Raw genomic sequence first — 27,510 nt, forward strand, 5'->3', positions numbered from 1 at the left:
ACAACCTTGTTTGGCATAAGACAGAGCTTGTGCAAGACCTCCTGACCTCAGCCTTTCTTTCGACTTCTTCATCTTCTCATCTGTGTCCATCTCCCACTTAGGACCCCAGCATTGAAAAATTAACTGCTAGTCCAAGTCAATTTCATATAAAATAATTTTCCCTAAATGAAAAATTGTCTTGACTCTGAGGAGATAGCTTAGGAAGTAAGAGTAATTGCTATTTAAAGAGAGGACCTGAGTCCAAATCCCTAGGACCCATGTAAAGAAGCTGAGCAGGTGTATGGAACTGCATTACTGTATGGTGGAGATGGACAGACATAGAAATTCACTAGCTAGTCACCCAAAACAGCACAAGACCCTGTCTTAAGAGCATGAAGTAGCTAGGGATACCAGAGGATGCCTGATGCCCTCTGTGGCCTCTTAAGGTGTGTGGACATATGTAGACCTGCATGCAAACAGCTCCATTTTCTTTGTTTTTCTCAGGATTATAGGTGTGAACCATCACATTCCCCTTTATGAGGTGGAGGACTGAACTCTCACAGAGGTGGCTCTGTGACTCCTAGGCAGGCACTCTACCCATCGAGCTTATCCTCAGGCCCATAGTTCCTAAATTTTCATAGTTTCCTAGTGTGGATTTCTTGTTTTCTATTAATTTACTTATTAATAATAAAATAATTTATACTGTTTATGGGTTGGGTAAATACATATGTGTGCAAAGGTCTAAGCACATCATTAGGCCTGGCAAGCATCTTTCCCAAGTGGCCTCTCTAGCATAATCATGTGTCTTTATTTAATATAATCGATTAGTTTATTTTCCCTTGAACCAGGGTCTCATGTATTCTGTTCAGGCTGGTCTTGAATTTGCTATGTAGGCAAGAATCAAGTTGAACTTCTGGTCTTCCTGCCTCCATCTCCTAAAGCTGAGTTCACCCTCACACCTGGTTTTATACAGTGCTTGGAACTGAGTTCAGGCCACTATCCTACTCACCTAGCTCACCTTAATTCTACTGAGAATGTGAAGGCTATACAACCTCTCAGAAAGCCTGGCCCTTGCACCTCCCAGTGTCCAGCAGTGTGACGGCTGGCTCTCCTAGGTCCTAGATTCACTCCTCACATGTGTGCTTCTATCTCCTCTGAGTGGACCACTACTTAGCACTTCATCACAAAACATCCCCTAAGTTAGGGATGATTGACAAGATCCATGGACCATGTCTGTCTTTCCCTATTCCTGCTCCATCTACTCATCTAAACATATTACATGCTCAGAGTGTGATGTGGGCTATGTGTGCAAGTTCATGATTCTTGTAAGATGCTGTGATCAACCCAGCAAGTATAATACATCATACACACACACATGCACGATGTGCACTAAAACCTTGTTGTTTTCTGCCAAACAACAGAATCTTGTAGGCTGGCCATGAACTCTGGACTCCTCTATATCCTGGAGGCCAAGGTTACCTTATGTGCTAGTATTCCCACTCAGTCCATGGTTTTAGCTAATTTAAACACGTGGTCGAAGAAGGTAGAGGAAGACCCTGGAAACCTTTCACATTCATGTGAACTATAATTTCTTAGAATTGCATAATTGCTGTAGAAGACTCATACGAAGGTCCATGAATATTAGACAAATAAAGGTTATTCTCACCACTAACCTGTTGCTCTCAGGTTCAGACTGGGGTGAAACAAGGTGGTTATTTATAATCCTTGCTGGGAAGGGACTCGTGACTTCAGAAAGATGTGGTCTTGGAACACTTTCCTTCACAGGGGAGAAGCTCTGACTTGAAACACTTGTCTGATACAATAGCTCATGATTAATCTGTTGGAGGAAAAAAAAAAGGATCTTAGAGGAACTAATATTCTTAATGTAAACACTTGCCAAACACAAGATACATGCAATCTATTTTCCTTTTACCCCAGAAAATACTGAAAATTAACCTAAGCATGTGGACTTCTTTTGCTAATTCAGAATGGGCAAATGGACCAGTGAACTGATCGAGCCTGCACTCGAGGGTAGCATGGTTTTACAACTTGTTATTAATTGCATACATGCGGGGGCTGGAGAGTTGGCTCAGAGGTTAAGAACACAGACTGCTCTTCAAGAGGTCATGAGTTCAATTCCCAGCAACCACATGGTGGCTCACAACCATCTATAATGAAATCTGGTGCCCTCTTCTGGCCTGCAGGTGTACAAACAGGCAGAACACTGTATACATAATAAATAAATAAATCTTTAAAAAAAAAAAATTGCATACATGCATGTGTTTGGTTTTGTGTATGCATGTGTGAATGCTGGTGTGTGTGCATGTGTGGACTCACACAGTGGAAGGCAGAGGACAATGCTACCCCACCTCTCTTCCTTACTCACTCTCCACCTCATTTGGCTAGAATGGCTGGCTACTACAACTTCTGGAATCTATTTATCTGTCCCAGCCCTCCAAGTACTGGGATTAGAAACATTCACTGTAAGCATGGGTGTTAGCGTCTCAGTCTATGCACTTTTGCCAACTGAGCCTTGTCTCCAGCACCCAACATTACATTCTTAAAGAGGATAAATAAAACATACACACAACAGCCCACAAGTGGCCCAAAAGGCAAAATAGATTCACCACACTGTGACCCTAATGTACACATGACCTGGACCATAAACAATTTTTGAGAAACTGGAATGAAAGTGAAGATAATAATATATAGCACCTTCAAAAACAAAAAGTAATCCCATTATTCTTTCAGCTACAGATCTGTTCTCACACTACACTAAGAAGTATTGTAATACAACTGTAAGCAAGCCTATCTACATATTCCCAAGCAGAACAAAACTACTTCCTGCCAAGAAATAGTCACACTCAGCCAAATAATCCTACCCATCCTACCACAGCTTATCAAGTGGCCTGGCCTCCACCTCAGGATTCCTGTGTCAGCCTCCTTAGAGCTAAGCAAATAAGTGTATAAAAACCCACATATGGCTCTCTAATGACAAGATTCTTTTAAATCCCAGCTGCCCATATGAAGATGGGGAGAGCCAACCACTGAAGCAAAGTCAACCTCCTAGGAACCACACCCTTAAAGAAAACTAACCCATGGGACTGAGAGGTAGTTCACTCTCCACTGCCCTAGACCTCTGGTCCTGACAGCCCTGCACTTGGGAAGGGGTGTGACAGCCATGTCCCACTCATGGCTATGCACCCCACAGAGATGTACTGTCTTTATTTCAGCATGTGTGAGTTTCTGATAAGATTCTTAAAGAGCTGTCTTACCTCAGCAATACCCCAACAAACATAAACTGAACAAACTAAGGAGCTGTTGGGCTAAGAAGACTTGGGAAAAAGAGCAAGAATGGGTACTAAAAAGAAAAAACATAAAAGTAAATTCAACAAGTTCCTTTCAATTCAACATCAGTTAAACAAAGTACTTCTAAAAATTAAGACAAATATGAAATGAAAGGTTTCATTACCCGAGGGAGTATTCGAGGGAGTATTTCCGGTTGTCTGATCCTGAATTTCTCCTTGCTGCTTTAAAAGAAGATAAAAATCAGCACCTTGATATTTAGCTGCTTATCATTTCACATCCTGTTTTCAAGTGCTGCATCTGTTGTAATCTGCACATTACTCAAACATCTACAATTAACCAGCTTCAGTTCCATTATGCTCACTGTGAGCATTTAGACTATGGAGTAGCCCCCACGGTATACATTCTCTCCTTTAATTTAAAAAAGAAAAAACATCTTAGTTAACACCCAATGTCTGCCTGAGCCACATGAACAAGGTCAGCAAAGGCGTTCATAACTTCCAAACCTGCGGCTAAACTTAAGTAAATGCAACACGAACAGCTGGGGTATGGCTACGTCACTGAGGAGCTTGCTGAGCAGACATGAGGACACCCAAGTTCAGATGCCGTAGAAGCTAAGCAGGAGTTGGGCGTGATGACACATAACCCCAGCACTGGTGCGGTGGGCCTGGAGGATCTCTGGCATTCACTCAGCCAGCAAAGCTCAAACTCCAGTCAGTTAGAAACCCTGCCTCAAAAAATAAGACCAGGGAGAGCCAGGTGCAGTGGTCCCCACCTTTAATCCCAGAACTTGGGAGGCAGAGGCAGGAGGATTTCTGTGAGTTTGAACACAGCCTGGTCTACAAAAAGCAAGTTCTAGGCCAGCCAGGTGGGAGGAGGAGGGAGCAGTGCAAATGAGGAAGGTGACAGTGACCATGGTCTCCACATACACATACATGTAACACACACAAATACAAAACATAGCAGAACTACATGAGAAGCACTTAGCCTTCTATGTTCAGTGTACTAGGTAACCCTACTTCACCTATCCCACCTCCATTTCCCTACATAAGCTGTCCAAATGAATGCAGCCCTGAAAAGATTTATGACAGCAATGCCTCTGGCACTGCCATATCCCTAGCAATGGCAGAGTCTCGAAGGCACCACAGCTGTAGACACACCTGCTGCAGTACTGAGCCAGATGCTATAACTGCTGTCACTCTGTCTCTCACTTTGGGTTCTAAGTCTCTGCATGTTGCATTCTTAGGAACTTTTTACATTCATGTCTTTTCCAGAGAAAATGATGTCTGACTCTATTTAGGAAAGTCCTAAATATAACTTTATGTGGTCACTATTTGTAAGTCTTCCTATGCCCTGGAGATCATTAAGCACAGGTAAGCACACAGCTAGAAATTTCTTTAGGAGACCATTACCCAGGAATCTTCATGGGGTATCCAGCCCTAAGCAAACTCAACCAGTATAACTGGTGCAGGGTAAACAGAGACAATTGACACACAGACTGACCAGGAGAATAGGTTACAATTAAGGGCTTTTACAACACGCCTAGAGCTCTCTGTAAACGTAGGTAGCTGAGAGCCACTACATGGCCAAATCTGGATCCTCTGGGAGAACAGCCAGTGCCTTCCTTTCACCCCCTGGTGAAACTTCTGTTACTATACACTACCTTTTCTGTCAAGACTAAGCTCATTAACATGATGTCTATGCACAGGTCACCTAGTATGACTCAAACAGTGAAATGTGTGAAGCTAGGACAGCCATCAGTGCAGGTGGTGCCTGCTGGACACACAGGACACAGGACCAGCCTTGCTCATGGTCTGGCATAGCTTCAACACGCCTGCACAGCACTCACGTCTTTTTGTAGGTTTTTTCATAAGTAGGATGCACCAAATCCTCATCTTCAGGTTCTTCTGGAACTTCACAATTTCTATACAAACAAACAAAAAAAAAAACCAACACACACATTGGAATAACATATCACAAGCACTGTTCAGACATTTCCAATAGTGCTTTCTGCCTTTGCAGAAAGGGTGCCACCAACTATATGGTACCTGAACTGTGGGTCAGGGTTATTGGAGCAATACCATTTTTCTGGAAGTTGATCTATCCCATCTGGTAACTTTCGCCACTTTAGACAAGCGTCACATTGAACCCATGTCTGATCAGGACGCTTCCTTCAACAAAACAAAATAGTAAAGTGGAATTACCAACTCTGAAATATTTTCTTTATTTTCTAAGTTGTTTCCATACTAAGTATCTGCTTATTTCCAATCCTGAAAATTGTGTGATTAGATTGCATTCACTGTATGTAAAATTAAGTTTTTAAATATTGGCAACTTTCAAGAGGTTAGTTAAGTCACACACCAATTTGAATAGAACAATTTAAAAACCTTTAATCCTAGCACTTGGAAGGCAGAAGGATGTCTGTAAGTTCCAGGCTACCCAGGGCTACACTGAGACCCTGCCTTTAAAGGGGTTAGGAGTAGGGGAGAATGTACTCTTAATCCTAGCACTCAAGAGGCAGAGGCAGGTGGATCTGAGTTCAAGGACAGCCTGGTCTACAGACAAAGTTCCAGGATAGCCATGGCTACACGAGAAACACTGTCTTGAAAATCAGAGGTGGGAAGTGGAAGAGGGAAGAAGAGAAACTGTCTTAGGAAGAAGTTACATATATCTAGCTAGAGAGGCAACTCATTGGATAAGAGCATATGCTGCTTTCTAGAGGACCCAGGTACAAATCCCACCACACTCTTGGCAACTTACAACTATCTATAACTCCAGTTCCAGGGGATCTAACAGCCAGGTGGATGCCATACCCTCATGCGGTACACAGCAGGCAATACATCCATATACTTAAGTAAGAAATTTTAAAAGAAAGAAATTATAAAGACTCATTTTATGTAAGACTTTCTTTTTGAGACAGGGTTTCAACTGTAGACAAACATTTTTTCTCCTTTTTTTGGATTTCTGTGTCAGAGTCTCATTATGTGTAGGCTTGGCTGGCTGGGAATTTGCTATGGAGATCAGGCTAGCCTCCAAATTATAGATCCACCTAACTCAGCCTCTTGAATACTGGAATCAAAGGTATGTCACCATGCTGAGCTGCCTTCCAATTCTTCATCCTATAGTCTCTGCTTGCTACCTGACTCAACAGTAATTTATTCTTTGTCTTTGTATGTTTGTGTGTATGCATACTTGTACATGTGCTTATGAAGGCCAGAGGCTAACCTCCAGCATCTTTCTTTGTCAATATTATACACTGTGTTGCTTGAGGCAGGTTCTCTCACTGGCCTAGAACTCACCACATAGGCAAGGCTGAACGGGCAGCCAGCCCAAGCAGGGACTACAAGTGCATGGCCCCATGCCCAGCATTTCCCCTGGGTTCCAGAACTTCACACTTGTTAGAGAGCACCTTTTGACTGAGCTAAGTCTCTATTCCCTCTTGAGTAACTTTCTCAGCATAGTTTTAAAACAGTGGGTTATGAGCAAGGCACAGGCATGTGCCTTTGATCTCAGCACTTGGGAGGCAAAGACAGGAGTCTAACTTCAGAGCCAGAGTAAAGTTACTGAGACTTTCTTGCAAACCACACAAAACAAGAACTGGACTATAGTTCAGAAGCATGCTTGCTTAACAGTGGACCCAAGGTAAAATTTAAAAGGTACTCTGTATAAACAAGGCTTTATTAACATAAAACCTCAAATAAACTAAAAGTTTACAATACAAGAAGTAAAGCTAACCTAACAACCATTGTTTCCTGAGATCTCTGAATTAACTTTATTAACTATCTAAGGTCCTGAATCTCGGCAGTTTTTCATGTTTATAAAGGCACAGGCATGGCACCTTGGTTATTGCTGCCTCTCACTGCCTAGGGACTTTCCTCAGTACTCACAGTTGTCAGTGTGCTATGGCTACATGTCACTACCTGTTCTAATGAGCACATGCCAGGCAGCACACTGTGTGATTTGTCTTCATTTCTTTTTTTTTTTTTTTGGTTTTTCGAGACAGGGTTTCTCTGTATAGCCCTGGCTGTCCTGGAACTCACTCTGTAGACCAGGCTGGCCTCGAACTCAGAAATCCACCTGCCTCTGTCTCCCAAGTGCTGGGATTAAAGGCGTGCGCCACCACCGCCTGGCTTGTCTTCATTTTTTATTTTATTGTTTTACTTTATGTGTATGAGAGTTTTGTCTGCATGTCCCGTGTCGCAGGAAGGCGAGAAAAGGGTTCAGATTCCCTGGGCCTGCAGTTAAGACTGTTGCTGAGCCACCAGGTGGTACTGGGAGTCAAATGGGTCCCCTGAAACAATTCCAGGCACTGAGCAATTTCTCCAGTAGTACAAGGACATCCAATGCCCCTGTCTAGTTTCTGCAAGCAACAGGCACACAGGTAGTGCACAAAGCATACATGCAGCAAACACCTGTACACATAAAATAAGAAACAAAACAAGATAAAATAAATATTAACAGACATCAACTCACTAATCTGGAGTGTGTGGGTTCACGTTTTAGCAGGACCCTGAGTCTGTGGAAGGCCACAGCAGTACCATCGCCTCTAACAGTATCTCAGAATTCAGTGCTCAGTACTTACTGTATGTCTTCAACTGGCAAGCTTAGAGGGTATTCTGCATTTTTTTTCACTTTCATTTCATTCCAATAATCATTCAGCTTTTCTCCTAGTGCTAGTATTGTAAGCCTTAAAAAAAATTATAACATTAATTCAAAAATCAAAATGTCAATTCAAGATCAATTTTTAAAAGGTAAGCATAAAACAAAAGAAATCTAGTAATGATTAAAAGAATATTGTGAGCGGAATGGAAAAATCTCCAACTGTATGGCTAATATATAACATTCAAGCGAGCTAATTTTCTTATACTAATTTTCTTTCTATAAAGACCATTAAAGTTCCTAGACTTATCTAGAAGGTAAAGAGTGAGCAGAAACAGAAGAAAAGAGACAGAGTGGCCTAGAAGTATAGGTCAGCAATACTGCACGTGTCTAGCATGTATGAAACAACCAGAAGAAAGGGCAAGACACCAGGTCCTCTGCTGACATGTAGGCTGCCAACTCCAGGGCCAAAGGCCCTTGCTAATCACACACAGTACATGGCTGCTGCTGCCACTTTGAGACAGATCTTTCTATATAGTCCTAGTTATTCAAGAATTTACTATGTAGTACAGGTTAGCCTCAAACTCACAGAGATCTGCCCACCTCAGCCTCCCAAGTGCTGGGATTAAGAGCATGTGCCACCATGCTCTTCCAACACCAGTTTGTAAAGTCAATGTGGTATTCACAATTTAAAATAAAGCTTTTTTTTTTTTTTTAAATATTTATTTATTTATTTTATTGGTGAGTACACTGTAGCTGTCTTCAGACACACCAGAAGAGGGCATCCAATCTCATTACGGATGGTTGTGAGCCACCATGTGGTTGCTGGGATTTGAACTCAGGACCTCTGGAAGAGCAGTCAGTGTTCTTAACCGCTGAGCCATCTCTCCAGCCCAAAATAAAGCTTTTTTAAAAAACTGGATCTTCTGCTGTGCAATGGTGCCACATGCCTTTAATCCTAACACTTGGGAGGCAGAGGCAGATCTCCATATGTTCCAAGGCCAGTGTGGTCTACAGAGCAAGTTCCAGAGCAGCAAGGGCTACACAGAGAAAGCAAAAAAAGAAGAGGAGAAGGAAGAAGAGGAGGAAGAGGAGGAAGAGAAAGGAGGAGGAGGGAGGAAGGAGGGGAGGAGGAAAAGAAGAAGAGGAGGAAGAAGAAGAGGAAGGCGGCCAAAAACTCCAAAAGTAGATTTTCATATTTAAGTCTGGCAGGTTAACATTATAGACAACGATCACCATGTAACTCATTCCTACTCAATTCCTAGAGTTTTATTTTGATCTCCCTTTTATAAAACTACATGCTAAAGCTCAAATGACAAACCATCTTCCTTCCTAATATAGTATTTTTTGACTCTTCCTTATCTTTTTATCATCATACATGTTAGGCTGGAACCCCTGTTCATCCTTTGCACAAGCTAGGAAACCCCATCTGCCCTCATTTCCCAAACCCTGCATCCACAGAGAACACAACCACACACACCACAGATACATGCATACACGCGTGCATACGTTTGCTTGGAGAAAACTCTTGGGCTGACGTCATCAGTTCCTACCAAGAGTGCCTGCCCAGGGGTTCAGTTTTTGACCATGTATGGACACAACCCCAGTTCCTAGCTGTCACATCATCACTCCTTGCCTAGGCACTATAAAACCCCTTTGTTTGAATGTGTGACTTCGATGATCTCCACCTGTGAGATCAGTGAACCCACCCAAGAGCTGCCTCCTAATAAACCTGCCTTTATCTACTTTTAATCTGGTCTAATCTGGCCTATATATGCATCAGTGAGGGAGAGAAATGACTATCAATATGCAAATCTCAAGCTATAGACTACCTTTGTCTCTCCTGAGAATAGGCCCAGAGTGGGAACAAGGTCAGAGGATGTATATTAATATACACTTTACTTAACAAACTACTGGTTTTCAAAAAACAGCCAATAGTCTGCACAGGTATCAGTGATGCACTTTCTCCACATTTAGCAGGCCCTTTTTATTCTGGAGGGTTTGGGTTTTTGTTTCTGGTCCTGTATAAATCCCTGCCTAGCTGGGTGGTGGTATCAGTAGTAGGACACCCACCTCGTGAGCAGGAACCCTTGAGGTCTAGCTCTAGTATTGCCACAGACAGCATTTCTATAGAAATCATCATTCCCCCACTACACTGTAATCTCTGAAATCAACCAACCAGATGCATAAATGGCTATCCTTATACTAAAATAGACTTAGTGTACATTTAGTGTAATCTAACAATGACTAAATACTATAAAGAGGGAGAAAAACAATACATAAACATTCAAAATTAGTCCACCTGCTCCCTTTTGCAGGGACTGACTGTCTTAGGTGGCCCTGATTGTAAAACAGACCTACATTTGAGGTTTAAATTCCATCCCACAATGTTCTATGGCTTAGTACATAGGTCTTCATATTTTCAGATCACAGATACTCCATAAGGTGATCCCCCTTTATTAGTAATATTTTTTAAGCTAGGGTCTCATACCTCACTCTATAGAACAGAGGGTTCAGTACTCAATTCTCCTACCCTACTAAGCTTTCCACCACTGGGATTATAGGTGCTAAGTCAGCAGCTGAGCTCTGACTAGAAAAAGTTACTTTTCTTTCCAGCCTTTCAGTCTTTACACTATGTATTCTAATGTGTGTATTATGATGTGTGCGTGGATACAAAGGCTGAAGTCAGAGGACAGCTTTCAGGAGTAGTTCTCTCTTTTCCAACTTTATCGTGGCTCTGAGGATGAAAACTCAGGCTGCCAGGCTTGTGCAGCAGGCACGTGACCCACAGAGCCACTTGGCCAGGCACTAGTCCTTCTCATTCTCATTTCACCTTCTGGGATTAAACCAGCTATTGCCTCAGGAACAGTGTAAATAGCTGCTAGACTCATTCACTCTCACTTTCAGAGGAAACCTACCAATAATACCTTTAGAGTACTACCTTTACCTTTAGAAAGGATGCTCACTTGCCTTTAAAACTGTTTAACCTGTCCTTCAATTGATAATTATAAAGGTTCCTTTAAAAACCTCTCAAGTGGGGGTTGAATGTGGTAACAGACACCTTAGATTCCAGTACCCAGGAGGCAGAGGCAGGCAGATCTTTTTGAGTCTGAAGCCAGGCCAGTCTGCATAACAAGCTCCAGGCCAGCCAGAGCAGACTCTATCTCAGTCAAACAAACCAATCAAACAAAAGCTGGAGGGATGTCTCAGTGATTAAGAACACTGGATATTCATCCAGAAGACCCAAGTTTGATTCTTAGAACCTACATGGTGACTCATAAGCATCTCTAACTTTAGTTCCACGGACCTATAGGCCTCTGCAGGCTTCCACAAGTATTACAATACACACAAGGGGACACAGACAGAGATGCAGGCAAAAAAAAACCCATTCAGTTTTTCAATACTGAAACTACCCAAGAGGCCTCCAATTTGACTCAGAAAGTACAGGTGTTTGTCTCCAATCAGATGACCTGAGTGTGATAACTGACTCCTGGACTTACTCTGACTTCACAGACGCTCAAAATAAACAGAAAACAAAACAAACTTAACCTGTATATCTGTAACTTCAAGGTCAGCCTGATCTACAAGCTCCAGGACAACAGGGACTACAAAGACTCTGTCTTGCTGGGCCCCATTTCAGCCGTAATATGAGCCTTGTGGACAAACCCAAGCCTGGATTGAGTTTTGAGACCTATCTCAGTCACTTCTGTATTGGGGTGACTCAGCAAGACTGTTTGGCCCTGCCTCTGTCCCGCTGTTGCTGATGTAGAGCTTTGCCATTGGTCCTGTCAGTCATCCCATACCCTCCGTCACCCTTCCCCGCCTCCTAGGTCATCTCACCCCACCAAAAATCCCCCTCCCTATGCTCTGAGTTTATATAAGCAAGAGGCTGAAGCAATAAAGCTGAGTTCCTGCTTTGACAAGACTCCCAGCTCGGTGTGTTTCTTTTGGGCTGTCGACACTCACCATCCCGCTCAGCCCGAGAGACCCAGCAGGACCAGAACCGCTCTCCTCTCTCCTCTCCCCTGGACCTGCCGGCAAGGAACCGACACTGTCTCAAAACCAAACACAAAACAGCTGACAGAAGAGCCATCTCAGCCTTTTACATCAGATATTGAGCTGCATGGCTGAGTCTGTCTAGATAGATTCTGGTCTTGTTCTGGTCCAGCATTTCCTTACTGTCCTCACTCCTTGCTTTTAAGAGTAATAACGTCTATTCTGTGCCATTCTTGGAAGTATGCAACTCACTGTTTTATGTTATAGAAGCTACAATTAAGAGACTGCCTTGAGTCTCACAGGAGACTTTGGATTTTTCAACTGTGTGGAGAGTGTGAAAGGTTGAGGATTCTTGAAGCTGGACTGAGTGTATTCTGCATTACAGCCATGTCCCTATGTGGACCATAGATTGGTGGTCTGAATGACAATGGACCTCAGAGGCTCGTATGTTTAAATACTTGGTCCCCACATTGGTGAAACTATTTAGGAAGAATTAGAAAGTGTGGCCTTGGAGGAGGCGTGTCACTACAGGGTGGGCTTTGAGATGTCAGAAGCTCACACCATTTCTCAGCTTTCTTTCTCTGGCTTGCACTTGGTAGACAAAGATGTAAGCTCTCAGCTACTGCTTCAGCACCATGTCTGCCCGCCACCATGCTCCTATTGATGAAGGTCATATACTCACCCTCTGAAATATAAGCCCCACATTAAATGCTTTCTTTTATAAATTGCCTAAGTTATAGTGTCTTAAAATAGAAATAAAAAAAATCCAGAAAGAAATTCTACAGGGCTGAGGAGATGGTTCAGAAGTCAGATGATGTCTGTTCAGTTCCCAGCACAAAAACCACATGTCTTACAACCTCCTGAAACTTCAGTTCCAGGGGACCCAACACCTTTTCTGGACATCTGCATTCACATATGCACAGACCCACACTTAAGACACATAAACATACTTTAAGAAAAGAAAACCTTTAATACAAAAATAAAAGAGTGAAGCCCTACTCTATAAAGCTTTAAAACAGTGAGTTTCTCATCCAGAAAAGGGAACTGAAGACTTCTTCCATCTCACAAGTTGTCATGTATCCCACCAAGAGCAGACTAATACAATTCTGGTTTTCCCAGCATGATATATTACTCTTGAGTTGCAACCAAGCAAATCCCTGCCTGCATGGTGTTGGGGTACCCACCTGTAATCATAGCACTTGGGAGGTGTAGGCAAGATGCTTAGAAGTTCAAGGCAGCAAAGACTATATAGCTAGGTCAAAGCCAGTCTATGCTACACAGGAGCTCATCTCAAATACGTCCCCTGGCTAAAGGGATGGAGAGTGACTATTCTAGCCGTCGTATTAACACATTTCCTCAGAGCATTCGTGACTGAAATGGGCAACATACCTGTACTCATTAGTGTAGTCGAAATCTTGCTTATTATGAGTTGGCTTCAGGAAATTACATTCTATGATTCCAACCACGCCAACACCCATGTTGTTTGCCTGAAATGTATATAATGAAACAGTATTTTAGACATCATGCATGATGCTTGCTATGCCCTTCAACAAAGATTTACATCATAAATTTACTGTGTTATACTTTATCTTACATGACTCCCATGAAATTTCTGGGTAAGTGTTTAGATTTTTTTTTTTTTAAATAAGTTAATTCCTAAGTACAAGTTTTCTTCCAAATCCATTCCACATGTGTTTAGCTGAAAAGTGTGCAAACTGACACAGGGGAAGGGAGGAGCGTCCACTACGATGTGAGTCACAGTCAGCCACCCCATGTGAGCTGTGCTGAGAAGCAGCAGCACTCCCCCTGCCACCTCTAACCAGCACAACAATGGATGCTTGGAGCTGCAGTCCCTGTCCTCTCCTTACACCACAGTCTAAACAAATCCACACCGCCATGTTATGCACAACTCATACGACATGCTATAAGGAACTCAGAATATGAAGGAAAATGAAAACCAAAACACTTGGGGAAAAAAGAAAAAGCCCCAAACTCTAGTGTTTGCTCACCTTGGCAGTGCACACAGACTAACATGGGCCCTGTGCAAGGAGGCGATGGGAATCACTCAAGTGCTTCATATTTAAATTGAACAACAAACCTTATATCAGGACGGCTTATTCTCATAATTACCCCCCAGTATCTAGAAAATACAGGTATTCTATGGTGGGTTATGATTAACAACCTAAAAAACACTACAACAATGAAAGTTACTTTAAAGGACAGTAGTAATTCTAGGGCCAGAAAGACAGGTCAGAGAACAGGCTCCTGCTACCAAGCTGGCCAACCTGAGTACCTCTAATCTATCAGGTACTGGTTTTCAGGCTGGTTTTGTAAGCACTAATAAAAACAGCCAAGTTAGAACAACAAACACACCAATCAATTTTATTCCAATCCAAAACAATGTGATCTATATCCAAATGCAGCCAAGAAACTTGATGGTAGAAGTGTTGGCCTACCACAGAAGCTAAGGCAAGAGAAATCTGAGTTTGAGACCAGCCTGAGCTATACAGTGAGATGGTCACAGAAAAACACCAAAAAACCACTTCCCTACAAACAACTGAGTAACACTGATGTACTTCTGTTCCTGAGAACCACACTTTCCACCAAGTCTTGAGCAAACTGTATACTTATGAGTCCCAATTTCTAAACCTATAAGGTAAAATAAGTTTTCTATCTCTTCTTGTAGGACACACTACTGGGAATCAAATGAGAAATGAATGCAGTCAAATACCAGCTAATGCTGCTTTTAAAAGACTGACGCCTACCTAGATATACTAGCACACACCTTTAATATCAGCATTGTACTGGGAGGCAAAGGTCAGTAGATCTATCTCCTTGAATTCAAGACCATTCATTCTAAGCTACATAGTGAATTCCAGCAGAGCCAGGGCTATATAAAGAGACCATATCTTAAAAAAAAAAAAAGTCCCAAATATCCCTTCCCACTTCCAAAAGACACCTAAAAAGTCATAAGGAAAAAAACAAAAAAAAACCAAAAAAACAAAACCAAACAAACAAACAAACAAAAACTCCAAAATATCAAAATGACTTCTGACCTAATACACTACCTGTTGCTAAAGACATTTCAAATATAAATCTTACCTTTAACTGACATCCTACTTTTTCATAAGCCTTGATGAGTCTGTTTTTGTGATACATCATTATCCCATAGTGATCTTTATTTCTGCAGTTGAATCCAAAAGTAATTCTCACTGTTCTAGTCTTAAAAATATTAAGGAAAACTCTGAATACAACAGTTCATTCCCTTCCAATGGCCCTGTCTATACTACTAATCCCAATATACAGGGGCTAACTAGATGATGATCTTGTATTGGACACAAGTTGATTCTCAGCTCACAACCATCTCAGTCTCACAGGATCTGACAGATTCTACTGGTCTCCTTGGGCACCAGGTACCCAAATGGTACATATACACATAAAGGGAAAACACTCATATACATAAAATAAAAATAAATAAATCTTTTTAAAAAGGATTTGGAATCAGCCAGTGTCCAGAATCACACCAAAAGTACATGTAGAAAAGCAATCTGGAGACTGCAGCTCTATGAGAGAGGGCTGGTGAGATGAGTCAGAGGATCAAGATGCTGGCCAGTAATGTTGACAAACTGAGTTCAATCCCCGGGATTCACATAGTGAAAGGACTCCTGCAAGTTGTCCTCTGAGACACACACACACACACACAAATATAAATGAAAATTTTAAAAATGTAGTAAGAATAAAAAGGGAAACAGTATATGATATTGAATAGACTTTACTATGTTTATATATTATAAAGGATACTAAAAATTTAGGTCGGTAAACATCACGTTCAATGTAGGCAAGACTCTTTGAAACTAGTTGTGTCTTCACTTTCTGTCCACGTATGATGATCTGCATTCTTGGTTTAAGGTATAAAATACTACAATAAGCCTGCAAAGAAACAGAGCAAATCAGTCCTTTCTAAAGAACTATTCACAAGTTTGTTCAGCATTACTGAACATTACTCAGATATTAATTTAAAAAGAAAATGCGTCCTTTTGTAACAAACACCTTAATTCCTTAATAAAATACTACAGTCTACAGAGATAGAGGCATAGTTCAGAGGTAAACATGGTATTAGTTCCTGGATTTAAGACTCAAGCAATATCAGCACAAAATCATATTAGTTATTCTGATTTTTAGAAAAATTTGAGTCTCTCAAAATAGCTTCAACTACCTAAAAGTCAACCTACAGCTAAAGGTGGCTCTGACCTCACCGTGCTTCTGCTTCCTGAGGTAGTTGATGCTATTTTGAGAAACTCTCTCAAATTTTTCTAAAAATCACAATGTTTATAAGCATGCCTCTATGGAAAAACGTTTTTGCCACGTGCAGGTTCTTCTTCTGATGAACTTGAACTCACAAGAACTTTACTCACAACCTTTTTAACCCTCAGAATATAAACTGTCTGAGGCTCTGAATAAAGCTGGCTATTGCATAAGACTTTAGTTTGCTTCATTTGTCGGTTCCATTGTCCCAGGTCACACTACTTGACACTCGATGACACTAGGACCACTGTGAAGTACCATGCATATTAGTTAAGTTCTTACAAAAAGTACACAGGAACCTGACAAGAAACTGGAGGAAGGAGGGTCCAGACTGTGAGGTGTCAAGAGGGAGGGCTGGGCTGGGCTGAGCAAGTAAAGCTGGGGTCAGGAAGACTACACAAGCTGACGGCTCACGTTAGCACGTTTATTACCAGCACAGGATCCTATATACCCTCGCAGAGAAAGTGGGACAGCCAGCAGGAAGCTCAGCAATAATGTTCTGCGAGGGGAACACAGAGATCTCAAGTGTGTCACAGACTAGCTTTCAGTGGCTCTGAGACGGACAGCCACAGCCCTTGGGACTGGGGGCTCAATGTTTCATGGGAGAGACAACGTTTATAATCTAAAGGCAAACGATTTATTAGGCAAGAACCAACAAGCAATTTAAATTCAAATAAGAGGCTGTTATAAGCTGGGCAAAGTTTTTCCTTGGAAAGTCTGGCCTTAACGTATTCCTATGCAGTTGAAAACAACCTTGCACCCTCATCTTTTCCAGCCATGATCTCAAGTGCTGGGTCACAGGACTGTTCTAACATACCTGGCTCAAAGTATGTTTTCATTTCATTTCATTTCTTTTGCGAAGGAATTTTTGAAACACGGTCTCACTTTGTAGCCCAGGCTAGCCTCAAGCCTCAGTCTTGCCTGAGCTTTCCAGAGTGCTGAAAAGAAAGATGTGAGTCACCATGCCCTGCTTGTCTTCATTTAACACGGGCTAGACATAGCTTTGGGGTGACATGCCTGTGACCCAGTAATTAGGAAGCTGAGACGTAAGGTAAGTCTAGGCTACATAGAAAGACCTTCTCTCAGAAAAAGAAAACTTTAGAAAACTGACCAACATTACACACTAACATGTTCTTCTGTAGCCCCATTACTATGAGAAATCTCTGAATGAAATGTGTTGAATAATTCAAATGGATGAAAGACTCAATAGAAAAGCAAACTCTGAACGTTTCTTTCTTTTCCCCCCGGAGCTTGATTTCAAGGTATGATGTCCTTCCTAAAACTCATTCATGGTCTTGGAAAACACTGCACTGTAGTGTGTGCTACGAGCTGCATGCTGTCAGTCTGTTCTCATGCCTGGGACCTGTTCACACTTAGGCGTGACTAACAGCAGTGATATATCCTAGTAATAGGATGTGATAAGAAATAGTATACATTTGCTATTGTAATTAGACCTTAGAAAAAGTTGCATTATCAAACTTGTAAATGTCAGATGTTATGTTCAAATTGTCAACTGAACAGGATCGAGAATCACCTTGGAGACAATCTCTGGGAGTGTCTGTGAGGGGTTTTCTAGGTTAGGTTAATCTTATTGGGAAGACCCACCCTAAAGGTGGTTAACACCATTCCCTGGGTTGGGGTCTTAAGCTACATAAAACGATAAAATTAGCTGAGCAAAGGCAGTTCTCATTCTGTGTCCTCTGAGGACACAATGTGACTATTAGCTGTCATCCCTTCTATTACACACACCTTAGAAGTGAAGCCAAAAATAAACCCACCTACTTATCCTTGTCTGCTGGGAGACAAACAACTAATACACTTTAACTTTTAAACATAACCTATTTCTTTTTTTTTGGTTTTTCAAGACAGGGTTTCTCTGTGTAGCCCTGGCTGTCCTGGAACTCACTCTGTAGACCAGGCTGACCTCGAACTCAGAAATCCGCCTGCCTCTGCCTCCCAAGTGCTGGGATTAAAGGCGGGCGCCACCACCACCCGGCACATAACCTATTTCTAAATCAAGAGATACCACAAAATGTCACTACTGTATATTATCTAGTCAGTAATTTATTGCTTTAGACAAATCAAGGATAATCAAGTGTGTCTCCTAGAACACTGTAATTTTAACGCACTGAATGTGATGTTCTGTGACTTCATTAATCAGGATAGTCACCATAAGATGTACTGATTCGTCAGTTCCAATAAACTAAGTGCAGATTGGAAATGCAAAACCACTGTGTCTTCAGAATTAAAACAAGGTTCTCTCCCTCCCTGCTCTCTGGATCTCATGCAACCCAAACTACCCTCAAACTCTCTATATAGGCAAGGGTGACCTTGAACTCTGGACCCTTTGGCCTCCACTCCCACCACCCCCCTTCTAAGATTACAGGCAAGTATCACCATGTCCAGTTTATGTGGTACTAAGGATCAAACCCAGGGCCTTGTGCATGCTAACAAGGGCTCTGTCAACTAAGCTATATACCAACCCACCTACTAAAATAAGATTTCCTTAACAAATAAAAGAGTAATCAATTGTTTAGTATGCTGATTCATGTTTAACACACTTCCAGTCAGAGACCTCTGGAGGTTTTACAACCCAAATGGATAACGCAAGCCTGCTAACAGTTCCAATACTTCTTGATTGCTCATTTCCAACAACAACTGAGTACATACCCTTAAGGAATAGTCACTCTCAGGGGCAATTTGGTCCATTCTTTCTTGTTTTTTGTACCCTTTCCTTCCTGCCGCCTCATCTAAATCCTCAGGAATTCTGATGTCATATTTATCCTTTTCAAAATCAAATTCTGTTGCATTTTTGTAACTGTAAGAAAAAAATTAGAAAAGGAAAATTTAACTTCACATCAAGAAAAATAAGCAAATATAAAGTGGTAGGGAAACAAATGGATGAATGGATGGATGCATGGGTGAATAAATGTGCAAACAAACGTAGGCAAGGGGTCAAAAGGCAAGAACAAAACAATCAAAACCACATAAAAGCCGTGCAGTGGTGGCGCACGCTTTAATCTCAGCACTTGGATTTCTGAGTTCAAGGCTAGCCTGGTCTGCAGAGTGAGTTCCAGGACAGCCAGGGCTACACAAAGAAATCCTGTCTCGAAAAAAACAAAAAAACAAAACAAAACAAACAAAACAAAAAAAAGGTATTCTTGTTTAAAAAAAAAAAAAAAGAACCCCCCCCCCCCCCAAAAAAACCCACCATATAAAAAGCACTTGGGAAGATCCAGGAAAACTACATCATCCATGTCAACATTCGTGTCTACCTACATCATAAAATGGTACAGTGCCTCTGCAGAGTCTGCCAAGTTCTCAATGCCTAACAATACAGCCATCATATTACCTAGAAAGGGCACTCCTGGGCATTCCCAAGAGACACCTGCAGCAATGTTTACAGCAATGTCTTTTGGTTCTTTTGTTTGTTTGTTCGTTTTGGTTTGACGGTTTTTTTTGTTTTGTTTTGAGTTTTGTTTCTCTGTAGCCCTGGTTATCCTGAAACTTACCCTGTAGACCAAGGTGGTCTCAAACCCAAGAGATTGGCTTGCCTCTACCTCCTGAGTGCTGGGATTAACTTAAAGGTATGCACCACCACCACTACCACCTGCCCGCACACAGCAGTATCTCTAGCAGTGTCAGGCTATAAACTACACGCTCTTTAACAGGGGAGATGGAAAACAATGGCACTGAACTCACAAGGGAATGTCAGCATGAAAACCAGCAAACTACTGCTCTGATAAACACAAAGACCTGGCAACACCAGCATGGATCCCAGGAGTTTCATATCTGGAATTATCTTTTAGGTAACTTTTTGAAACCACAAAATCAAGTAATAGTCAAGGTCAGAGGCTGCCAGGACTAGAGAAGCACAGCACAGAAACAAGTGTGGCCACAGTGCACTGTGGTACTTCGGTACTGAGGTAAGGCCTGCACGGTACTGCACCAAGGGAAGTACCTGGCACTGTTAACACCTAGAGAAGACTGATAAGGGGAACAAGAGCTGGAGTGCACATAGGGAACCAGTTATCGCAAGAGAAACAGGAGAGTCTGATTGAAGAGAAAGAAAAATAACCAGGAGGGACAGGAGGGTAAATGCAAGCAAAAGGAAAGAAGGGGTTAAAAAATTGAATTCTAAAAGCTTTAGTTTTAATGCTATTACTGCTTTACTTCTATGAGTCAATGAATTATAGGCATCTCACAATTATTAATATTTATTTTAAAGCTCTTAATTGCAAAAGATTGTACCCAAAGACAGAGAATTATTAATTTTAGTTATAAATATTTTACTTACTTATTCATTTATATACTGTTTGTGTGTGGGTGAGAGAGAGAGAGAAAGAGCGAGAAGAGAAAGCAGGAGAGAAAGAATGTGTGTAGACTTTGAAAAATTCATTCCCTTCTTCCACACGGACCTAAGAGGGGGCTTAAACGCATATTATCAGGCTTGGCTGCAAGCTTAGCTTTACCCACTGAGCCATCCCAAACTCAAGAACCATAAAATTTTAGCAAGGCAAAACTCACCCATTATTTACTGGATTGGTAGCTCATGCGACCTCATTTTCAGCAGCCAGAGTAGCTAGTATTTCATTCTGAACTTTTAGATAGGTTTTTTTGGTTTGAGCCTAGGAATGGAATGCTACTATACAGTGCTACTGAAAACTGAATGACAGGACTAACAAACTATTAGAGCAATTTGAAAGTAACTCTTTGAAGTCAAAGTGGGTTCAATAAAACATGTTAGAAAAAAAACAAGTCACTAAGTATGCCAACAAATGCTTTTTGCATTCATTTCTACTTTGTGTAACAAGGGTTAAACATAATGAAACCAACCATTCTATGCATGGACTTTACTTCCCAAATGGTCAACTACCAACAGGTCTCCATTTACCTTCTAAGATTCCAAATGATGATTCTTGTCCCCTTCTTACCCATGATAGCATCGAGTTCTGCCAGTAATTTCTGTTCCGTAGAAAACAGAGAATGTTCCAGAATTGCTGTTAGGCTTGCTTTTGATTCTGTTAAATTAATCATCTGACGTATGTCCTTAGTTAAAGATTGAAATCAACAAGTTTTACACAATTGTAATACAGAAACTAACTTTAATAACTTCAATAGAAACCAATTCCTAAATATTTTTAAGTCTTAAAACAGCAACACAAGTTCTAATGAACAAAAGGAAAGATGAGGAATGAGCATGTTATAGGAGAGACACCTGCACCCCAGCTGAGGGGAGACACCTGCACCCCAGCTGAGGGAAGAAGGTTATGAGTTTAAGGCAACCTTACCTCAACCTGTAAAACGGGGAAGGGAGCAAATGCATTACTTCTAGATAACTCAGTGCTTTATATGTCAATGAGTTTCTAAAGCCATCTTGCTTTTCACTGTTATTAGGCAAACTTTTGAGATAGGCCAACAATTTTTTTTTTTTTTTTTTTTTTTTTGGTTTTTCAAGACAGGGTTTCTCTGTGTAGTTCTGGCTGTCCTGGAACTCACTTGGTAGACCAGGCTGGCCTCGAACTCAGAAATCCGCCTGCCTCTGCCTCTGCCTCCCAAGTGCTGGGATTAAAGGCGTGCGCCACCACCGCCCGGCCAACAATTTTTTTATTAATCCACAATAAGCTTGAAATAAGGAACTGTACAGTAAGCAAAGTGGCCCATACTTGTAATCTCTGCTGCATAAGAGGCAAGGCCTGCCTTATTCCACTACATTCTGAAACCATGTCTAAGACAAGGAGGCCTGTGGAGTTAAGTCTCTGTTCTGTGGGACTGCAAATCAAGCCCATGTCCTTGTATGTAACAGACCAGTACTCTACTACAGACTTCATCTCCAGCCCTGGAAAAAAAGTAACACAGCTAGCCATGGTGGCACCCATCACTCAGGAGGGAGAGGGAGAGGCAGGCAATCTCTGACTTTAAGACCAGCCAAGGCTACTTATGAGACCAACCAACCAATAAAAAAAAAACCAAACAAACAAACAAAAACAAACAAACAAACAAACAAAACCCCCACACAACCATAACCATATTATGTTAAAGATCTCCATTGTACACTTCCAGGAAAAAAAGAAAAAAACAAACCCTCAACTTTAGGCACAGAGTAAAGGAAGTATATGATTTTAAAAAGAAAAAAACAAAAAACTCCAAGAATTTAGGGGCTAGGGAGTTAGTTTAGTGGTTAAGAGCACTTGCTGTTCTTGTAGAGGAGATTCAATTCCTAGCACCCACATGGCAGCTAACAGACAAGGGAAGCTAGGAGTGGTGGTATACACTTTTAATTCCAGCACTCGGAAGGCAGAGGACATCTGGGAGGCAGAGGCCATGTTGGTCTATGTAGCAAGTCCTAGGCCAGGTGAGGCTAAGGGTTAGATATTGAGACTCTTATCTCAAAAAGAAAAGGTTGAAAGAAAAGGTTGTCTAGGACTCAAAGAAATTGGAACTTTTGTGGTCTCTGTGCAACTACCAAAGTAGTTGGTAGCTGGCAACATGGCTCAGCAGGTAAAAACTGCTGGGCATCTAGCCTGAAGTTCAATCCCCGGGGCCCACATGGTAGAGGAGAAAACTGACTCCTAAAAGTTGTCCTCTGACCTCCAAACATCACAGCACTTGTGTGCAGAACCAGGAGAACTAACACCTTCTTCTGATCTCTGCAGATACCACAAATGCACATATCCATAATGCAGACAAAACCCTATACATACAAAATAATTTTAAGAACAACAAAAGTTTGGATGAGTGTGGTGCTGTATGCTCTTACTCCCAGCTCTTAGTTGGACGGAATGGAAAGTCAGTAGTCTGGAGGCAAGCCTGAGTAACATGAAAGAACCCTTCCTAAAACAAGAGAAGATAGGGCAAGACAAGAACTGAAGGAAATAAAAAGGAATGTTCCAACTTTTTTGTTTCTCTGCAGCATTCATTCCAAAACCAAAAGGATATGGTGTTTGTTGAATGTCACAATTGGGACAACAACATGCTCCGCCTTTATGACTTCCAGGTAGGTCTGAGACAAGAAGCCCACACTCATGGTTTCTCCATTTTTGGTAAAAACCATTGCATCTTTGCCCAGTCGCATAGAACCTGACTTGAAGCCATTCCCGTACAATCCAACTGGGACATGACCATTCATGGTGACTTTGTCACTGAAGCCAAAGCTAAAAAGAAAGAGTTAAACAATAAACATTCATATTCTTTCATTTTTAAAAATTCAGTATTAAAATTTAATAAATTTAATAAGTGTAGTACCAAGTAAAAAGCCTGGTTAAAATGGTGACTCCACCCATCCTGGGAGTGTGGTCTTGGGCACATTACTGTGACCTCCCTTGATGTCTTTCACATCTCTGAAAGGAATGCATTTCAGGCACTTCCATCAGCTCAGCACCTGGAATGTCTGGCTAAACGTCTGGGTTATTACTCGAGGTAGACGTAAATACCATTTCCTCTAGAGCTGAACAATTCTCATGTTCTACACAAGACTGTGTAGCATGTAATGATGGGGTCAATCTGACTATCTGGCAGCATAAGAAACATTTAGGAGACAACTGAAGGCTTCTACGTCTAGATCGCCCTCTACTCTACTGTATACTTCAGCACCCATTGCAGACACGTATGACTACTTTATGCCTCTTCAGCCTCTCAGTCTCTTCAAAGACAACTCCCTATCTTCAATAGTAAATTCCATTAGAAACACAAGTTGAGACTAACTTATTCCAAGTAAAAATAGCTATTGTACAATTCCAAAGGAATGCTGGAACTTTAGGTAATGCAACCTGGGGAAGGGATGCTGAGCACGGTGGGGATAGGAAATGGGATACATGCTCTAGCTGTAGATAACCACACTGTAGGCAGAGCATTTCATGTTTTAAAGACAAAGTTGAAGGCTATGAAATGGTGTTTTGCATGACACACGACAATTTTCAAGACAGAAGCCATCACTCCCCAAACTGTAACAGATTTTTACCTTAGCATTTTATGTAACTTATCTGCTGTCATCCCATTGCCATTATCAGTGAATGTCAAGCATATATGGTCACTAATCACTGTTTTATCAATCCAGATCTGTTTAGCATTCACATCAGGATCATACGCATTATCTGGAAGACAGAGTTTTGAGAAATTCTGAGTCTGCACATTAAAGACGCTGTAATTAGAACAATGTGTAACAAGCAACAGAACAGTAATGTCACTCTAATTGTTAGAAATTCCTAAGGTTTGAAAACACAAGAATAAACTGCTTTCATTGACTGCATCCCCTTAGCTTTCTCCAGGCCCCTCATTTCTTAGGAAAAAAGACTGGCACCCACCACACTCAAGTGTGAAACCACTACTCACTCACAAAGGTGACTACAAACCAGCCTGTCTATCATCAGGGTAAGTGAGAACTGAGTGTCAAGAGAGCTCTACACCAGCTAATACAGCAAAGGGAAGGCGGCATCACTTTGCTCTGAGCTATACACAAGATGGCTGATTCACCACCTACAATACCTATCCTCTGTGATCCCTGTCAGGTCTCCCAGCTTTAGACTCACGGCACACTTCTCATTTAACAAACACCTTTAACATCCTTGTTTAGACACTCATTTCTCTCCAAACAGGCATAAAAGACTATATTAAAAAATGAAAAAACTTTAACTGTTATCAGTAATAAAATCAACTTGTGACTTATCAAGATCCATCTGCATAGCCCTTAAATGAAATATACTTTGAAATATTTATTAGAAATAAATTAGTCAGGCAGTGGTGGCACATGCCTTTAATCCCAGCACTTGGGAGGCAGAGGCAGGAGGATTTCTGAGTTCGAGGCCAGCCTGGTCTACGGAGTGAGTTCCTGGACAGCCAGGGCTGCACAGAGAAACCCTGTCTCGAAAAACAAAAAAAAAGAAAAAATTAAATTGTAAATTAAGTTACAATTAATTTCCAACCACTTCAGAAAAGATAAAAAGTATTTCATTAGGAACTTAAAGTTGGGGGCAGGAGAAAAGGCTTGGCAGTTAATAGCATTAGAAGCTCTTCCAGAGGACCTGGGTTCAATTCCCAGCATTCACATGGCAGCTCACAACTGTCTTTAACTCCAGTTCCAGAGGATCTGACACCCTCTCAGAGACATACATGCAGGTAAAACAACAGTGCACATAAATAAATAAAAAATAAATAAACCAATTTTTAAAAAAGAAACTTAAAGCTAGTAATACCATAAAGAACACCATTGTTAGGCATGGTAATCTATGCTCAGCTGCCATCAAACACAAAGAAATATGAGAATACTTGTATGACTAGCACATCCACTGTAGATTTGGGAGAAGAAAAATTAAAAATCACTCGAATGTTTGCTAGCTCTGACTTTACAAGAACCTTAATATGCCAAAGGAGTTCCTGCAAGCCTGGCATGGTGGCTCACCCTGCAACCCTAGCACTAGAGAAGTTGATGATGAAAGCTTACTCTGGGGCTTCAGGCCAGCCTAGGCTAGAGGGAGATCCTTCCTTAATAAACAAACTCAAAAAGTCCCTCCTTCTTCTGCTCTCATACCTAAGGACCTTCCTTTGATAAAGATTCCATCTTAAAGCTGGGCTTTGATCTCAGCTCTCAGGAGGTAGAGGCAGGCAGATCTCTGAGTTCAGCCTGGTCTATCTACACAGTGAGTTCAAAGACATCCAGGGCTACATAGAAACCCGGCTTCAAAAAAATTAAGAAGACTCGTTCTAAAATATATATGGAAATTCCTGAGAATAAAATTCCCCCTTTTGGGCTGGACAGATGGCTCAGAGGTTAAAAACACTGGCTGTTCTTCCAGAGGTCCTGAGTTCAATTCCCAGCAACCACATGGTGGCTCATAACCATCTATAATGAGATCTGGTGCCCTCTTCTGGCCTACAGGCATACATGCAGGCAGAACACTGTATACATAATAAATAAATCTTTCTTTTTTTTTTTTTTTTTTTTTTCGAGACAGGGTTTCTCTGTATAGCCCTGGCTGTCCTGGAACTCACTCATAAATAAATCTTTAAAAAAAAAAAAAAAAACCTCCTTTTAAAACATAAACCTAAATTGAAGTGCTCATATAATTTCATAAGAAGAAAACCTAGACTTCACGATACAAATCTGAACATAACTTACATATTGTCATGCTCATTAGATAATTAAGGTATATCCCTGGACCTCATCATTCCCTGATGAGGAAACAATAAGTAACTATCATAAATCTATAACACCTGAAAGATGAAACCATTCTGTATGTTATACACAATAATGTGAAGTGTAATTCTTATTTTTCTACTTTCATAAGAATATAAATATTTTCACCATAAATGCTATGTCAACTTAGCAAATTAAGTACTAAAAGCAATGAAAACACTTGAGTAATACACCTAATTCACCTGATACCAACTTAAACGACTGTCTAAGTAAGCATTTACTCTAATGTTACTCAGGATAAATTTTGAAAAAGTATAATTGCATATTATTTTTCAGAAGTCAACTAACATTACAATTAAGAGATAGCATATGAAACAACAATTTACATACCTATTAATTCAGCAACTGCACTGAACGGCCAAGTATGACTAGTAGAATTTGTATGTAAAAACTTCGGGCAAAGCTGAAACAAACCAACAATTCATAAAATTTAATTTAGCCCTTAATTATAAGCATAAGACCCAATAAAGTCTGTGTTAAATAGCATTGATACCAAATAAAAAAATACCTGACTTGATTGCTTGCTCCAAGAAGATAAAACCTAGAAACTTCCTGGAAGATAAGGCTGAGGAAACCACTCAACAGCTTTCACATGGAGCCCTGCTTAAAACCGTTGTCTCCTATGTCCACACTGCAGAGCTTGCCTAATTCCCAATTCCCTTGCAAGACCTGTTTGAAATGATCCAACCAAGACCCTAAGGACCCACAAACATCATTTCCTAAATCCATACTTTGAGACAATCTCGCCAAGAAGGTATTCAGTCAATAGTGTACTAATTAGGCCTAATAACCTTACTAGCTCTGCTTCATCTACAAGCTTTGCTGGTTGCCTATCAAAGACTAAATATTTGACACCTCAAGTTGGTTTTATTATCTATTCCAACTTTATTACAGTCAAATAGTGGCCTGGTGTACATCCATGACCTCTTAAAAGAATGTCAAATAACAAATCAAGGCTTTTAAGTTTTCCAAGGTTTTAAAGTATGTTTTTACTCTCAATAATAGGATATGGAAGGAGAAGCCAATAGGAAACTTAATTTCTTGAACAATTTGGGGGCATACATGCACACACGTAATAAGTTAAACACATTTTTAAAAGACAGGGTCGTGTATCCTAGGATAGCCTTGAACTC

At 41.0% G+C, this 27,510-nt stretch overlaps 1 protein-coding gene across 2 annotated transcripts in view; it reads right to left on the reverse strand.

The window, feature by feature from the left end:
- The window catches only part of Morc3 (MORC family CW-type zinc finger 3), a 42,365-nt gene that overhangs the window by 6,612 nt on the left and 8,243 nt on the right, over positions 1-27,510 (reverse strand). The window contains exons 2-14 of one of the 2 annotated variants that reach the window (XM_028752523.1): positions 26,708-26,780; positions 24,146-24,278; positions 23,125-23,339; positions 21,080-21,227; positions 18,856-19,003; positions 15,682-15,810; positions 14,983-15,102; positions 13,270-13,367; positions 7,868-7,972; positions 5,334-5,456; positions 5,135-5,209; positions 3,452-3,509; positions 1,653-1,816 (exon numbers count right to left, since the gene is read on the reverse strand). In XM_028752523.1, coding sequence (XP_028608356.1) covers positions 1,653-1,816; positions 3,452-3,509; positions 5,135-5,209; positions 5,334-5,456; positions 7,868-7,972; positions 13,270-13,367; positions 14,983-15,102; positions 15,682-15,810; positions 18,856-19,003; positions 21,080-21,227; positions 23,125-23,339; positions 24,146-24,278; positions 26,708-26,780 — 1,589 coding nt within the window. The remainder of the gene's footprint in view (positions 1-1,652; positions 1,817-3,451; positions 3,510-5,134; positions 5,210-5,333; positions 5,457-7,867; positions 7,973-13,269; positions 13,368-14,982; positions 15,103-15,681; positions 15,811-18,855; positions 19,004-21,079; positions 21,228-23,124; positions 23,340-24,145; positions 24,279-26,707; positions 26,781-27,510) is intronic. The other variant, XM_028752524.1, reaches the window with a different exon arrangement.

Source organism: Grammomys surdaster, unplaced genomic scaffold (assembly GCF_004785775.1).
Source record: "Grammomys surdaster isolate TR1022 unplaced genomic scaffold, NIH_TR_1.0 125925, whole genome shotgun sequence".
Taxonomy (NCBI): domain Eukaryota; kingdom Metazoa; phylum Chordata; class Mammalia; order Rodentia; family Muridae; genus Grammomys; species Grammomys surdaster.